General features: G+C 42.3%; 1 protein-coding gene across 1 annotated transcript in view; it reads right to left on the bottom strand.

The window, feature by feature from the left end:
• Window positions 1-8,258: 8,258 nt before the first annotated feature.
• The window catches only part of pdlim3b (PDZ and LIM domain 3b), a 33,110-nt gene continuing 23,417 nt past the window's right edge, over window positions 8,259-17,951 (bottom strand). Inside the window, exons 5-7 of the mRNA XM_072463338.1 lie at window positions 15,120-15,247; window positions 13,621-13,732; window positions 8,259-9,528 (exon numbers count right to left, since the gene is read on the bottom strand). Of these exons, the coding sequence (XP_072319439.1) occupies window positions 9,339-9,528; window positions 13,621-13,732; window positions 15,120-15,247 (430 nt within the window). The 3' untranslated portion in view covers window positions 8,259-9,338. The remainder of the gene's footprint in view (window positions 9,529-13,620; window positions 13,733-15,119; window positions 15,248-17,951) is intronic.

Raw genomic sequence — 17,951 nt, 5'->3', positions numbered from 1 at the left:
TGGGAGGATATGGGTCATAAAAGATAGTCAGAGATCACAAATGGGCCTATTGACTGGGAAAACATAGGAGAAGGAAAAAATCTGGGGAGAGGCCAAGATGGAGCAGATGTCGTTATCTTTACGGATCACAGGGACACCAAGAGAACACCTCAGGGGGGGTTGACGTGATGAGTAATAAGAAGAGTTACATTAACAGGGAAAGAATTTGACATTCTAAAGGAAATACCTGAGGATTGTTGAGATTCAATCAATAATTGAATAGATTTAAATAAGACAATATCATCTAAAATTAGACGCTATAGAAGTTATGAAACCAGTGATAACAGGACTTAAACATTACAGGACTCAGAACGGAGCCACAACTCTAAGTAGGGAACAAGGGGAAAAAACAGGTTGATAAAAAGAGATGTGCAAGGGGAAGGTTTAGAATCATTTAGATTTTTTTATACGCATATAGACTTGCTAGAACAAACTAATACACAATGTCTGTAAAGCATCACATGAGCAGGTGTGAGAGATTGAGTTTGGAACTCACCTGAAGCACATATAGAAGATTAGCACATATTACATTAGATGTGTGACCTTATTCAGACCACCCAAACAGAGGAGATGTGAAATTTGATGTTAATTATGTGAAGGATTCTAAGTTGTGAACTGACCTTTAAGGCCAGCTCAACGGGGGAATTATTGAGATAATTATTATTGCTTGATGTATTTGTATTGCACACACACACATACACACGTGCACACGTGGACAGTTTGAAACAAATGGTGGTAAAACAGATAGGTTTGGCAGTGTCGGATTACAGACACAGACATGGGGACCCGGCGCCTGGAGGGGGGGGCTCAGCCAGGGATGTGACGGTGACATTGCGGAGTGGAACCACAGACGCAATTCCATCTCTCCCTTGATCACATCCTGGATTAGTGAACGTTGTAAACTATCTGGATTATTGAATTTTGTTTAAATGTAGAATTGTGTAGAATTGAGTCATGAGGATGCATGCCTCAAATGGAGGGATGTGTACTAGTAAACAAACATTCTGAATCAATAATTACTAAAAAGAAATTGTAAACAAGAGAACTGTTTGAAATACATTGAACTGTCGAAAAGACTTTGTTTATCACCGCAGCAAGATCGTGTTGGAGATGTGGTGTTTACAGAGACGAGCCAAGGTGGACGGAGCCACACACCGACCATTGGAGGGACGAGATCATGGGTGCAGCAGACAACACAGCACCAGATCCATAAGCAATCTACAAGACGCAGGACTTCGTCTGTATTCAGGTTTTTGTATGCAGAGACAACAACAAACAGAGGCTTCAGTGCGCAAAGCATTATACTCTGCTACGATGAACGGGACCCAGAAGCTACGGTGCGCAGAGTACCATACTCTGAAAAAAATCAACGAGTTATCATCATCACGGCGACGACGGTAATATGGGTGCTGAACACCTGTATTATGCACCGGACAATCGGTAACATGTGAAAAAAGGACAGCAAAGAGGCGAAGGTAATCTCGCCCAATCCATGTTCCAACAGATCAACATACACAACTGTGTATACCGGTAAATGGGAAAATTGAGGGAAGAACTTGAAAGGTTATGAATTGTATAATGAAATGTGTAATGTACAATGTATAATTGACATGACAGTAGCAGAAGAAACACAATGGCATATTATACAGCCACTATTGTTTACACTAACTAAGAGAGTTTTTTTTTTTTATCTGCTACAACGTAACTACATGTAATGTTAATGAGATTATGAATTGAGATGGGGAAATGTACCAGTTCATGTGTCATAGGTGTGACCGAAGCGAGCAGTGGAAGGAGGTCTCTTAAGAAACCAAGCAAGGACGTATGGTGATGTGGGCACACAGTGCTGAGAGGGCACTTGGAAGCCAAAGGGACTAGGACGCTGTGCCTATGTATCTCTTTTGTGATCAGCATCACCCAGAACCATACCGCAAGGTCAAGGTCGAGAGGTTTGTGGACAATCTGATACAACGTATTTGATTCTATTGGGGTGTCCAGAGAGGTCCCTGACGAGTCAAACTGACTGAGAGCAGCGGGTTTAAGGGCTTTCCGCTTCTATATTTCCCATCACACAGCACCAAATTATAGACAGAAAAAATTGTCCGTCTAATTTCAGAGATTGACCAATCTGACTCAAAAAATTAGGACAGTAATGCAGTAGACATGTTGTGGGCCGAGAGAAAAGAAGTGTGTTCAATGTTGAGAACTGTGCATAACCTTTTGAGTGTAAAAGTGTCATTTTAACAACAATATGAAAGACATGTTGAAAACTGAAAAGAGTAATGTGTTTGGCATGTGAGACAGTAGACTAATGCTTTGATAAACAGGAGGGAAATGTGAATATATGATTATATGTCTGTGATGTATTTTATCTGCATAATAGTGATATATTATCTGCATCATTAGTCTAAGAGAAAAACAGGATGTGTGACAAACTACATTTGTTTGTGAAGGTGTCGTAAAGATGGAGCAAGAGAATGTTTATCCTAGGGAGGGGGGTAACACCCCAGGGGAGAATGGGTAAAACATTCACCAAGGCTTTATCTCTAGGAAAAAATACCTTTACTGTCGTAAAAGACAAGTGCCTTGATGTAAAGCTGACCAATGAGAAATGTGACCCGCCTATTCCATAATATCTAATAAAACCAACCTGCATGAGAAAAAACGTTGTGAGACGCAGGAAGGTCACCAGACTGCTTACAACAGCCTGAGTGACCCAGACCGGCGTTTTCTCCCATGCATGCTACACAAAAGTCTGATATTTCTGTGTCGTTTCATATTCTAAGTTGAATTGTGTTCTCTGTGTGTTAAGGAATAGCATCTGGTGTATGTCTCATTTCTTGACAGAGTGGCCTCAAGAATTGGAGAGTTCTCAAGAATAGGAGTGGCATCGACAATAGGCGTGGCATGAAGAGTAGGAGTAGCCTCGAGAGTAGAAGTGACCACTTAAAGACTCCAAAGCAAATGCTCAGAATACATAATAAAAATCATGTCAGTACCAAAAATATGACAAATCAGTGACACATAATGATTATATATAATTACAGATGACAGTCATTGGTCACTCCTATTGTCGAGGCCACTCCTGTTCTCGAGGGCACTCCTACTCTCGAGGCCACTTCTATGTAAACCTCACTCACCCATTACCTGACGACGGCCTTGTTATTGAAATGTTGCCTTTTCACCTGTAAAAAAAAACTCCCCTTGCAAGAAAAACCATGTGCCGGATTTTGTTTCTCAGAAGATTAAAACAATGGCACAGGAAATATGTTGATTAATCGACTCTAAAGCTGTTCTGGTGTTATCTGAATGTCTGGACTGTCTTATGCTCCTTGAACTACTCTTTCTCCACAGAAGCCAGATGAATCCTGGAAGTGACATGTGGGAATACTGTACATCCAGGTCCAAGGGGAAGGAAAACTTATCGATTCAATAACCTTCTGTGTCATAGTAACAACAGTCACGCTCAATAAGGAGCTGAGACTGCTCTGAGGGGTCAGACCTGCACTGGTTGAAGTTGTAGACGTTATTGTATAGAGAAGAGTTTAGCCACATGACGTTCCTTAACATTATACTTGTAGTAATTATCTTTTACTTTAAGTTAAATCCGATCACGGCTGTTTATTTACAGTGCTTGTCTCTCAAATATCTGTCTTTGAAAAGTACAAGGCCAAGCTGGCTTTGTACAGATATCACAGACTAGGAGAGGCCTTCAACTGCCAGGTAAAAAACTGCATGTGTACTCCATTTAGACCTGCAGAGACAATAAACTTTGTGCAGGAGCTCCTGCACAAATACGTTCCCAGCATGTCTGCGAACCAAATGCTCTGTGTAAATGAGTTGTCTCTTATCTCTGTTTCCCAAAAGTGTAATTGCCGTTTTTATTAGCAATTATGGGGACAAAGCTAATGCTAAATGACTAGACATGCTGCACATAAGCATCTCAGTCGTATCTTTTTGGCTCTTTGACCTGCTAAGAGAGTGGTCCGATTGAGTGTGGGTTTTTTAGCATACTCTGACGTCTACATCTTTTTTTTTCGTGGACACCGAAGCCGTTCGAAGCAGGTTTTGGTTAATTGGACGAGTACCTCTGTGTGAACCTGCTGCACTGCACTCAGATATACCCCTCAGGCAGGGAACTATGCGCCAAACCCAGTTGAGCTAAGACAACGCTACTGCTAACACATCGATACTTTGAAGGTAAAGAACGTCACAAGCCAAACTGACGGCGAAATTGCTTGGTTTTAACTGCTAGCGACGGGAGTTTATGAAAGATTTTCCTGTTCACATGGACTCAAAAAACAAAGCTGTGTTGCGTAGTTACTTTTAGCAAAACAACGCTGTTGCTAACAGATCGATGGTTTGAAGGTAAAGAGCGTTACGAGGCAAACTGATCTTACAGCGAACGTACTTAGTTTTGAACTGCTAACGACAAGAGTTTATGAAAGAGTTAATTCCCGATCAGATGGAGAGAAAAAACAAAGCTGTGCTGTGACGTGGAAACAAACAATTACACCGCGGTTAAAGGCTCTCGTTTAAAACATGGTACGCGCCGGGGAACGTTGGTAAAAGCGCAAACTCAACAAAGCTCACGTCCGCCGTCCTCTCGTATCCGTGCAGCAGGAACACGCTTCCCCCCCGCCCGCCCTAACATGTCTTTGTTTGCAGAGGCCGTCCCAATCAGCTACAATTTGCTTTTACTGTGATTACCGCGGCGCTCAGGTTTAGAAGAGCCCTTCCTGTTGACCATGGTCCCACTGATTTACCATTGTGTGTGTGTGTGTGTGTGTGCGTGTGTGTGTGTGCGTGCGTGAGGTCCGGGGGCACACGGATGTTAGGGCCCAGCTCCATTTTTAGACCGCCTCCCACAGCGTATCCAGCGCTGCACTGACCCGATCATTGTTTTAGCGGTCTGATGCTATTGAGTCACCCCCGTGGCTAGAAATTGCTCTCCCGGGAGCAACCGCCCGGCTTATCAATAACGTGAACAGGCTAATCGAATTTAAACTTGATGCCTGATGTCTTTAGGCTGCAATGCCAAAAAGCACTTAAGCCGAAATGATGTCCTGCTTTGGAAATCCATTTTTAAGTATTACAAATGAATGGGTTCGGATCTACTTGTCCCTAATTGCATTTCTGTGTGGAAGTAAATTGCTCAGTGGCAGCTAATTATTCTATGCACAAGTTTATGGAGAGTCACACTGCGGCATTGCAGAGGCGTAAGAGAGATTTTTTTTCTTTTTCTGGTATTTATGAACATTAAGCTAATGGTAAACTGAACTGAACTGATCTGAGGCTTTTTGGTAATCGAAAGAGGGCCATTGACTTCAAACGTGCAGAAGAGAGAAGTGGCATTTCACTGTACCGAGCCGCTGTTTTGTCAATGTTTTCAGTTTTGAAAAGGTGCTATGTGACATTTCAGAGCGCCACTTCTCCCAATACTCACACTGCGCACTACGCACTTGACTGAAGTGTGTATTTTCTGAAGCGTGTGAGTGCACAATGGTAAACAGGAGAATTTGGACAGTCTAATAGCTGGTGTTCAACCGCAAAGGCTCAGTTTAGTTTGGATCATTTCTCGAATTAGTCAAAAACAACAGGCTTAACTTTTTTACAGTTTTGTTTCGACGCTTCCTTTCCATCGTTTCCTGTTTGTTCTCGGTTGCTAAGAGGCCATACCTGCTCGTCAATGTCCGATCTCTCTGGAGCCGAAGCCTTGTCAATAATTGGGGGAGACCGCTGGAACACCAGGTGCCACAGTGGGGCGCTAGAGGGTCCTTGGCCAAGACACTTCACCCACAAAAAGAGCTATCTATATATAAATACACTGTAATAGTAGTTTGTTGCTAAGGCGCAGCTTGAAAACAATGACATGCACACAGTGTGTGGAACTCCAATGATCATTCTGGTCATGATTTTCTTTCTGGCCGTGAGTAAACGGACCCAGGATGCAGTTTTATTTGCTTCTTATACGGACTGTATCTTTCACCATGAGGCTAACTTGACCTTGACAAAGACGGTATGATGTGTAAAATAAAAACGGCCCATGGCACTCGCTGTCAGAATGCCTATTTATTTGGCTTCATCAGGGCCACAAGCAGAAGACTGCATATGAAGTATTCTGTTTAGCCTTATTGTACTCTGAGAAAATAAAATGCATACTATAGAATGTCCTTGTAAGAAGACATGTACAGAAAACCAGCTGCTGTTTTGGTTTTTCCTAGTTTTTTCCGCCTTTTGTAGGAACCATTATTGTTGCTACAGCACATAGTTGTGTAAGAATCAGTCTTATTCTGATTCTATAAAGTCAGAATAAGACTTTCAGAACCTCCAAGACACTGCAGGTAAAGAGGAAAAAATATTGATTATGATAAATTATTGTGAAACTTCATATTTAGCTTAGTTATGTAAAACACAATTACATGTGTTTCATCATCATGTTTTCATATTAAATAAGCTAAAATTGTTTATTTTGGACACATACATCTAAAAAATGGAAAGAGCTGATTTAAATTTGAACAGTTTTTGAGCAAAATAGATTCAACGGAAAATTGGCACACAAAAAAATCACTTATTTCACCAGTTTTTTAGAGTTAAAAGTAATAAATCAGGCTCATAATTAGATATAAACAAATCTTAGTGTACGATTGGTCTAAATCTGGTGAAGTACAAGATTGTGAAGTTTAGACTGCGCCGGTGCATCTTCACAGTTGATTGAATTAAATAATAAAACATATGTAGGTGCAGTTTGGACAATTTTGTTGTTTCCACATGAAAGCTCATACGTTGAAGCAAAATCTGCCGATTAAAAAATTGATTAATTGCATTTTGTCAGAAGTTTTTTTTTCTTCTTTCTTTTGTAGAATTATGCCTTTAAACTAGTCATTTTTTCCCAGGCATCAAGCTAGCTGCTAGATGCCTGTCAAACTGTGATTTTTGCCTTTCACTACTATGTATTTTACTGCTGCCTATGCTCTGTGAGCGGGTTGCCTTTCAGACAAAGTGACACCATGTCCTGCTCTTGAAAGTCCATCCTTTGTTTTCTTTCCCGCATTAAGCGCCGGCTGCCGCTGTCGCTCACCGCCGACATCTTCTCTGACGTATCGGACCGTAAAGCTGAAGGGAATTCAAAACGAATAACATTGTTTTTCCATGTACAAGCAATCAATTCTCTTTCACGGGCACAACGACAGCCGCGGCTTGTGTCTGTGGGGACTGATGCGTTTCTATTGGCTTTCGATCAATAGATCTGCATCGCGTCGGCCCGTCTCATACCGCGGCCGATCGATGCGCGGCACCTCTTTCAGAAGCTCCTATGATGACAATCCAGAGCATTCAGAGTTCATCCCGAGTCAGGGAAAGTTCACCGTACAGAGAGTATAAAGCAGCTGCTCGCACATTGTTCCCAGAGGACAAATATCAACCACACAGACCTTTAGTCCTCTAAACTAATGCAGAAGTATCCAGACTTTGTCCACCGAAAGCCGCATTGTGAAACTTATATGGAGCAGAGGGCCACATCAGCCTCCACACCTTTTATAAGACGTGGAACATTAATATTAAGTTTATATAACTTCAAAATGCTTGAATTTTTCCATTTTGTCTTGTTTGGAGCGACTTAATAGGAAGCCAGAGGGCCAACAAAAATTGCCGCATTTGGTCCCCGGGCCGTAGTTTGGACATGCCTGAACTACAGTCTCAAAAAGAGAGAAGTAAAACCTGTGTAAAAAGTAAATTGTGCCGACTCCAACCGAGCTAAACTGCAATGACATGCTTTATTTTGACGCTCTCACGCTCTCAGCAAGATTTGACATTATACGGTTGCAAAGAAATCCTTATAAATGTCACATTGTCTGGGCTTTACAGTGGCGTTTTATTGCGGCTGGCTTTAGTTTTGCTGTCCACAGGCGGTAGCATTGACACTTACAGGGTTTTTCTATAATTGCGTTGCCATTAACTGCACAAAAGCCAATAAGGTCGTCTTTGTGGTGACGTCAAAGCACGCTGCGAAATACCCCGCAGACAACACAAGCATAAAGCAAACGAATTAATGCTGCTGTGTAGTTAAGCCTGAAACTTAGTACTTGTGCATTAAAAAGGCTGATATACTGTAGTTCCGTTTCACTTTGAGTGCAATTCTTACCTAATGGGTTCACGACAAGCTAACTTTGCACTTCTGAATATAAAAAAAGCAGCAATTTTTCAGATATATAAAGCAAATCCTTTTAAAACTTTATTGCACACACTATACTTCAAGTTACTTTGTCTAGACTGTTCCACGTATGGCAATAAAATTAACTATCTTTTATGTATTCATCTAATCATCTCATCCAATCTATAAGCGACGAAAGCTTTATGTTGACAATATGAAATTAATTGAATATTTGTGTTTCTCTTTCAGATACAATTTAATTTCTCTCCTTCTTGAGTCTCTCCTTTGAAAATACCATAATTTGCGCTTTATTTAATGGTTTATTATGTGTTTACTCATTCACACTACTTTTCACTTTTACTTGACTAATATTATTTCGAAGTAACAAGTTCTAGGGTGACCAGACGTCCCCTTGTACCAATCCCAGTTTTTACCACCCATATATGAATAAATAATATACATATAATAGTATCAGCCAATTATATACCTAAAAATATACTTCTTCCATCTTCTGTTTTTCTTTTCCGTTCCGGTGCTTGTTTACTTTCCACTTGGACCACACATTTAAAGGGGCAGTACCCGTTTTTATTCTATTTTTCATGTAATAAATTCAAATCTGCTTTGTCCCAGTACCGACACACAGTAAAAGCAGCTCTTAGGGTCAAAATGAGAGCATTTGGTTCGCAAAATGAAAATGAGGTTTGTCTAATCTTTAAAAAAAAAAAAAGTGTTAGCGTGCCAGTTGCTGTTAGCTTTACAGTGACGCGGTGGCTTCTGAAAAAGCTGTGAAAAGTGCTCGCAAACTCGTTGCTGTGAATAATATGGACGTTTGGAATACGTTTGGTAAGTGAGCAATACATCAGGATCGTTTAGTATGTTTTTAGTACGTTTTAACGGTAAAAATCAGGTACAGCACGTTTAAATTAAGTCAGTATGTCGGTAGAACTGCTAAATGTGTTTGGTTTTGTGTTATTATAAATTCAAATCCAATTAATGCCATGGCTTATTTGAACCGCTTTGTTTTTGCGCCATGCTGGAGTCAGGAAGTTGCCTTTGTACCCTCGCCTTTGCCGCCGTCTGCGTGTTTGCTTGCTGAGCGTGTCGGGGTGCGCGCGGGGCATAAGCGGCTGCGTTTTGGCACTCGGGTCTACGCGGAGGGATAAGTGGTGATGAGGTTGTGGCCCTCCGGGGGTCTCATCCTGGCTCGGGCGTGGCTCTCGCAGTACAGCTGGCCCTCCACGAAGAAATAGCCCTTCTGTTTGAGGTTCGTGTCGCAGTCGGAGCACACGAAGCAGCCGGGGTGGCGGTACTTGTCCCGCGCTTTCACCACCGTCCCCCTGAAAGGAGAAGGAGACGTAAAATGAGTTGGTCGGTTGTAGAACCTGATCATCGTTAAAGGGCGCATGGAAGGTTTTTACGATTTTCTCATTTTGACCTTATTTAGTGTAGTACATAAAAATTATAGTTTTACACCAATCGAGCAGGTATTTGTTCAGACAAATGTATAATTTACACAAAGAAACTGCTTTTTTGACTCTATTAACATTAATCCAACAAAATAAAGTCGCTATTGTCATTTGTTAAATAAAAAAATTGTGACATTAGATGAGTTTTTGTCCAGTGTTTGATGGGTCATTTCCAAGTGTGATGTCATCAATTACAAACAGGAAGTGAAATTACAAACCCAAAAAAATGTGCTATTCTTGGATATTTTTATGATTTTTTTTTAATAAAACTTAACTGCATTTCAGTTCAATGAGTCATCCGACCTGTAGGGGGCACTTTAAAGGCGTAATGGCCGATTTTTCGCCGATTTGAGAACTGTAGCGGATGCGCATGCGCACTCCCCCCGTGCGGACCTGCACAAGAGCCTCGCAGCTAGACGTGCGTTTGTTTATTAGCACGACGGATCACATCGCATCTCTTGTCTCCATAGATTTCCGTCTTTTCTGAGTCAGCTCGAACTGTCTTTCTCCGTCTTATTTTTGTCCCATACACTGAGGGAACTATATTATGATAGATTCATGCGCTTAGCCACGGGGAAACGTGCTGCTCTTCTGGGGACGAGCCGACGCGGCTGCAGGTGAGCAGTAGGTGCGTTTTATGACTGATACGTGGCAGGACTAATCGGCCGTCCACGCCACGAGGAAATAAGACTCAGATTTGGGCCAAAAATCGTCCATTACACCTCTAAGGTTATAGTTACATCCAAGGTGACTTTATTCTCCCGTAAGTCTTTCTTGGTGTAACTGCATTCTTTTCAGGTCATTTTTGTCATTACAGCAGGGCCGGCCCAGCCTATAAGCGAACTAAGCAGCCGCGTAGGGGCCCGAGGCGTTAAAAGGGCCCCCAATCTGGCAACCCGTCTTATGAGAAGTGCAAGCGCAGCGTGCGCCACTAGTGTGGTAGCGCTGCTGGCGCGGCAGCGCACACAGCGGTAACATAACGCACAAACCGCATTTATTTGTAATGACAATCTGGCAACCAAGACACCAGACCTGCGCTGATTGGTCAACTTCATTGTGCGCGAGGAGAACGAGAGCAAAACATAAACACAAAAGAACGTGGTCCTCATGTCCAGAGGAATATATCCCCCCGATGCCGAAAAACGAAGACGATGTAAAGAAACTGCAAACTCAACAACACTCTCCAGGTATTGAACTTATCTTACAAAGAGAGGGTTAATGCTGCTGTTTGAAACAACATGATTCTGTCACGTTAGTTCGCTCAGACTGGAGGCGACGAGAGCTCTGCCCCGCGCATAATATGTGTCTGAATGAAAGATAATAAGTTTAACATTTACACCAGCCCCGTAGTGTCAGCTGCAGGTGAGGCCGGTGTGGGGCGTCTATGGCCCGGGTCACTAAGAGGCGGAGATCCGGTCCGGACGAGCGCCGTCTCGTCCAGAACCTCTGACGTGAGACTTTGGAGTGAACAGTGTGCGGCCCTGTCCCGGGCCCCTGTCCCGGGCCCCTGTGCAGCCTCAGTTAGAGATGAGCGGGTTTGAGTTTGCGTCCCTCTCTCTCACATCACCATGTGTGAGATCAATCGTGACTCGTGATGTCTGTTTTACTTTGACTTCTTAAAGTGCAATGAGAGGAACGTAAAGGTTTATGCATGTCAGGTCCATCAGCCAATCACATCGCAGCATTGTTTCATGCAGGAGTCCAGTGTGTGATGTTCTGATCAGAACAAACATTTATATTGTAATTAACTTTTAATAGAGCAATAAAACATTTCAATTTATTTAAAAAGCATCATTAGACTATTTGTTATAAATTATAATAAATTGATAGTGAAACATAACCAGACACATTAAAATTACATCTGTTATAGAATAATACTATATATTTTTATATAAAAGTGGCAAAGTTGCAGAAACACAGTCTCTTCACTACAGCTAGGTTTGGACCTTCACTTCTCGTTCTGTTCATTCTCTGGGAATTAACTTTTTTGCTCTGTGTAGCTTTATGAGTGTTATCAAGCAATGCTTATGCCATTTGTTTAATTTAATATAACTTGTTTTGTCACTTTGGCAAGAAGGAACAGTTGGGAGCAGTAAAAGATAAATTAGTAAGGATAACTATTACTTTTACATTTTCAGTTAAAATGAATCAATTTGAACATAATTATTTTTCATAGTCAATATTGTATTGAGTAATTAAGTACACTAATGTATTAATAACTGGCTTTAGTCATTTTCTCCTGGCACAGTTTCATCACATCATCATTTTATAGCATTACAACCTCAACATTTTACTCTTACTTTAGCCGGCTGGACCACATTAAAATGCACCAGAAGACCCAAAAAGGTCTGAAAATCTCTGGCCCCCAGACCCCCCCTGTTCATTAATTTAAACTAATGTGCTAATGTGGCTGAAGACCCTTAACGCCCACAAATACGCCCAAAAACATCTGGGACGTGTGTTATTTGTACAGGGAATAGAGGTGATGTCAGCGGAATACCAAGTTGCATTGTGGGATTTAAGTTAGCAATATTTGAGCTTGTGAGGTGTTGAGAATAAACTAACTGGCAAACGGATGCCCTGGAGTTTTGGTGCGCTTTGTTTGCGTTGAAGAAAGTTCCCATATGTGAATTGTTCACTGACAATGGCAATAAAACTGATTCTGATGACGTGGTGAAGGGCCCCCAAATATGTTTTCGCTTAGGGCCCCCTGAAGGCTTGGGCCGGCCCTGCATTACAGTGCTATTTAGGTTAATTTAAAGTGTCTAAATCGGACTTCACTCGCCTCTGCTCCACCCCTGCAGCCCCGCCCCTGCAGCCGGGAGTGCTCATGCCTGTCAGACCAATCACACTGTTCCTCAGACATCCAGAGCCCACCTGTCCTCCCTCCTTACTCTCTCCTTTAGTCGTCCAGACAGTGCAACGTCCCGTGAGGTCATTTGTTTTCTGCTTTTCACCTGTTCCTCGCTGCCACTGGGAAAACTGGGGGACAACAGTCTCTAAACCTGCCACTCTTGTCCCAGTCGACAGCAGGTCAAAGAACCGAATAGTGCAAACACGGGGCTGAGAGACGTTTATAGCCGATGTCTACTAGTACTACTAGTAAAAAACGCTATCATATACAGTGAAAATGATCAGACTTTTGGCAAACTTTATATGCTAAAAATCATTTACGTGGAGCGTTTGACTTTCAGACATGAAGGTCTGCACTGCACATTTGTTCCATGAGGCACAATGAAGCTCTGAGAGTTTTTACTTTAACTTCAGCTGATCGAAACGTGCTAGTTTAATAGTCTTTAACGGACTGTCACTTGCACACGCACTGGGAGCTTTGAGATTCAAACCACGACACCTCAGCTGTAGTTCCTGGTTAACATACATATCATTCTTCATTCAATAACCTTTACACATTTACCATTAGCAAAGCCAATGTACGATGTCTTTCATAAATGTTCCCCAGTCAGATGGAAAAATGAAGTGTGATTAGACGTGTGGCCACGGACTCATGGACGTCTCACACGCAACGCAAGCGACAAGATGTAATGATAAAGATACATTAGAGACCAAAGCCAGTTACACAAGCATGTCCTTCTAGGTGTAACTTTTTCAATCACTCACACACAAAATGAGGTGCACAGAACTTTGGAACAAGATAGCACACACCCAGGAAGTGGATAGGAGCATATAATGACCCAACGAGGACATAAGTCAGAACATTAATCATGACGATAAAACCGTAAGAAACGACAAGTCCAGGGTGTCGTTTGATGTAACTGCAGACTGTTCGTTAATTGACATGTGCATATTGCCAGGGAGGGACATTACTTTGAAAAATAAAGCCCCAATTTTGGATGAAAAGTTTCTATTTGTTTGTTTTTTTGGAGGATAAAGGGACAGAAGTAGTGTCTCCCATCGGCTCGCCTGCCCAAAGCCGCCATGCTGTCTGGAGCTGCGTTCACTCACACTATGCCGTTGCCACACTTGTCACACACAGGCAGCTTCTGGAGGTTCCCCGTGGGGGCATGGGGCTTGGTGGTGGGGGCCTTTACACTGCGGGTCACGATTGGCCGAGTACCTTGAGCGCACAAGAGCAAAACAGAAACATGAATTCAGAACATGCACCGGCGCTCGATGAAGAACAAAGCGCCCCGACATCAGGATCACTCCATGTTGCAGTGCATTTAAGGCCTCTCCATCAAAGACCACTTGATCAAAACAGAACATGAAACAACTAAATGTACTTATTATGCAGGTATGTCGGTGTAAACCCTCATTCGTCCAGGCGTGTTCCATAGTAGAAAAAGCTTCAATTGTGTCATCTGGACTCAGTTAGAAAAAATAGACGTTTCGACTCTCATCCAAGAGTCATTGTCAATAAAAGAATTTATGTCGAGAACGCCGATATTTATACTATACTATTACTATACTATTACTACTACAATAGTATAAATATCGGAGTTCTCAACCTAAATTCTTTTATTGACAATGACTCTTGGATGAGAGTCGAAACGTCTTTTTTTTCTAACTGAGTCCAGATGACTACAACTGAAGCTTATTATGCAGGTACTTAAATCAAGGACTGACTTGAAGGGCTTTACAATGATTAATAGTTTAGCATAAATCACTGTCGGTGTTAAGGGTCTCTTCAATATTGTTTTAGTGAAATATTGCAAATGTTCTGTTTTGAAAAGAGATTCTAAAACTGTAGAAGAATCATTTTCTATCTGAAGGTACACTGAGTTACAGCCTGAAATCACCTGATCATCCAGTAACAGAGGCAGGTCTAATCTAGCTTCTCGGATCAGTGCCTTCCGATTGAAAAAACCTTCCAGATGAAAGTCAAACCTTTTGACTTCAGAAACACTGTCCAGAAGACTATCTCTGAAACTTTTCCTACCAAAAACCTAAAAGGCACACCACTTGGGTAAAAGGGGTGACCACACAGTCCTATGAAAGACTGTTTTGCTGTTATTGAGGTCATTTCTGTTCAGTTTGCAATTTTCACAAAGATAATGTACGCAGGGAAGACCAAGGGGAGGATATGGCCTCATGCTGGATCTGTCTATGAAACTATGCATCGGACAAGGGCAGATACTCTCTCTCCACACCTGGCCCCTGGTGAGGTCACAGCAGGAGGAAGGATTTCTGAACTGGCCACACGTGGTATGGGTGGATCCCTTATTAACATAGAGGGAGGGACCTGGACACAGTACAAAGCCCAGGACCGTGGATGACACGCCCATAAAGGCCACCACATGACCTATTCACAGGCTTGTGGTTTAGTCCGACATCAAGTGGTCCTATTCTGGTCCTTAACGTAAAATAAAGTATTTATGAGCACAATTATTATGAGGCATATTTATGCACTGAAAATACATTTTCCGGCTGCATTGTTTTTCTTTGTGGACTTTAACATTCTTCTTGAGGGTTTCTTTAGCGCTGTAGTTGTACGAAGCACTCACCATCACCGTCCACAAATTCCTGCAGGGCTTTGAATGAACCAGACTGCCTGGGCTCCAGCGGCTCCTCGTGGTCCTGCTGCAGCATGCGGTACACGTCCGAGTCTTCGATACTGGTCAAGGTCCGCGGGCTGCACACAGAAAGAGCACCACGTCACGGTCCGGCGCCCAGGAGTGTGTGATGGAGTCTCGGCTTGAGCAAAGTCAGTTTCAGTCATCAAAATCAGCTCGGTTAATTTGTGTGAAATGTTTAACGCTGATGTGCACCAGCAGTTCAACACTGCACCGATTCCCTGGGCGGCCTGAACACAGCTTTGTGTCTGTGAAGAACTTATTTGAAGCCCAATGTGAAATGATACAACCGGAAAGGAGGAAGTCTGGAATGAGGTGAATGTTTCTTTTTAGAGACAGAAGTACATTGAACTGTTGCTGATTTAAGCAAGAGATATTCTCGCAACCCAATAGAAAATGTATGAGTTTGTGAGGTATCGAGCAGCAGACCAATGTGAAAAGGCTGCAAAATTACCGTAAAATGACCGCCAAAGACAAAGTGCATTGTGCTCTTATTTGAAAGAGTTTTGTTCAATCGTTTTTGTTGTTGTTTTTTGCTAAAATTGCGTGACCATCAAATCCGATTTATTTCATGGACTTTTTCCATATGCGTAGCAGCGGACACAATATGAACGTTACGCCAGGCGCAGGAGAACCATTAGCCCATTGTGCCGCCGCCCGCGGGTGTCCGTTTGAACCGGTGGGTAATGATCGGACACTGAGGCAGGGTATTGTGAGCGTTCATTCAAATTTCTGCCATAAAGGTCGACAGTGACAGAGAATGAAAAGGCTTTTTGCTAAATGGAACTGAACAAGGCTCATCGAAATAGGTGCTTTCTAACGGCGTGGCACGTTTTACCAGGGAACGTGACTCCATTGCGGACTCCTGCTTCTCGATGCTACAACGCTCAGTAAAGTTGGTATTCTGTTGTTTTTTTGTGCTGAATTGAAGTCATTTAAGAGCTTATGTTCAAAATGCTAAAGAGCTAATATTAAAAAATTCAATGGTTGAGGAGCTACGTGCGCGTTTGGACGTCACAGACTGGGAGGAGCTACGTGGGCGTTTGGACGTCACAGACTGGGAGGAGCTACGTGCGCGTTTGGACGTTACAGACTGGGAGGAGCTACGTGCGCGTTTGGACGTCACAGACTGGGAGGAGCTACGTGCGCGTTTGGACGTCACAGACTGGGAGGAGCTACGTGCGCTTTTGGACGTCACAGACTGGGAGGAGCTACGTGCGCGTTTGGACGTCACAGACTGGGATGAGGTACGAGCGCGTTTGGACTTCACAGACTGGGAGGAGCTACGTGGGAGGAGCTACGTGCGCGTTTGGACGTCTCAAACTGGAAGGAGCGTTTAGTGTTACTGCCTAAAGCGAAAAAGGTCATGAGTAGAGATGGGGAAGGCCTAAAACATGTAAAGATCTCTGTTGTTGTATCTGAAGATATGTGAAATGGATTAATAGAGAAGTTTGAAGTGGCGGCAAAAAGAGATTAAAAATAAAATAAAATAAAAATCAAACGCATACATTTGTTAACTGGGCTTTTGTCATTTTAACTGGGCTTTTTGTCATTTTAATTTTTTACAGTCGGTTTTACAGTCCAATATTTTTTTTTGTGTGCAATTTGCTGAAACATTTTGGCACAATTCGGATTGATTGCCAAAATATCTCAAAAATATATAACAAGACATTCATTTTTGTCCACAGAATATTTACAAATTACAATTTATTACTCACAACTCATTATTCAGTGTTGTTATTAACGGTAAGTGGTATTTCATGCTGTAGCACTAAAATACTGAAAAGGGAAAACTATAAAAGTGTCAGAGGGCGTACAGTAGCTCAACTGCATTTGAAATAATTATTGCTACCACTTTATAATAACTACACCTTACTTTGCCTTCACAAAGCATGAGCAAGGACTTAATTCATAGTTTATTAAGCATGATTCAAGCTTAGAACATTTCTAATTAAGTTTAAGATTAGGAGTATTAGTGAAGTGATTTTCTAATCCTGAATCAGTCTTAATTAATTGTTTGTTCGCTATGAATTAAGTCTTTGTTCATGTTTTACAAAGGCAGGAATAAGTGTAGTTATTGTAAAGTGTTGCCTCATGATTTAGCATTATTTATTGCTGTTGATATTTATGAAGAATCTGCCAACAGAAAGCTCAGAATACCGTACTTTTTTACCGCTCTTTTAAGCTAGCAGTTAGCCGCCGCCGCAGCTAGCTTCCCTCGCGTATTTACGCTATAGTTGATGTTCGATTGCGATATCAGACAAAACAGGCAAGAGGACTTTGTGTGTGATTGTTATTCTCATGTTTAATCCAAATCACAAAAAGGATAAACTGCTATAAGAGAGACAAAAGCTAACGGTACGAAAGCGGGTTTCTGCCGGTACGTCAACGCGGCTAACAATAGCTGCTAATCAACACGGGGCCTTAACGCGTACAGACATGCCATCGAGACGCGCTAACTCCTCTACCAACTGCTAAAACAACAGCTCGAGACCTCCGCGCAGACTAAACCCAGTCTTGGCCACGGAACTAGCTTGATATCCCGCCGGTAAAGACAATTCGGAGGGACCATGGCGTTGAGAGCGTGACGTATTCATATTCATATCCAAGAGCATTGTGGATATTATTGAATTATCTGTGTCCTTGGCCCGACAGACAGAAGCTCGCGAGAGAAGCATTTAACGGAGGGATTGTGTCACCGATAATAGCTCCAGCGTTATATTATACGTGGGCTTTCTGACGGGGGCCGCTGTCGTCTACGAT

The sequence above is a fragment of the Eucyclogobius newberryi genome, unplaced genomic scaffold (assembly GCF_026437365.1).
Source record: "Eucyclogobius newberryi isolate DKJ021-1_F unplaced genomic scaffold, fEucNew1.0.hap1 SCAF_4, whole genome shotgun sequence".
NCBI classification, from domain to species: Eukaryota; Metazoa; Chordata; class Actinopteri; order Gobiiformes; family Gobiidae; genus Eucyclogobius; species Eucyclogobius newberryi.
Note: the sequence above shows the minus strand (reverse complement) of the source record. Positions and strands in the feature narration are given on the sequence as shown.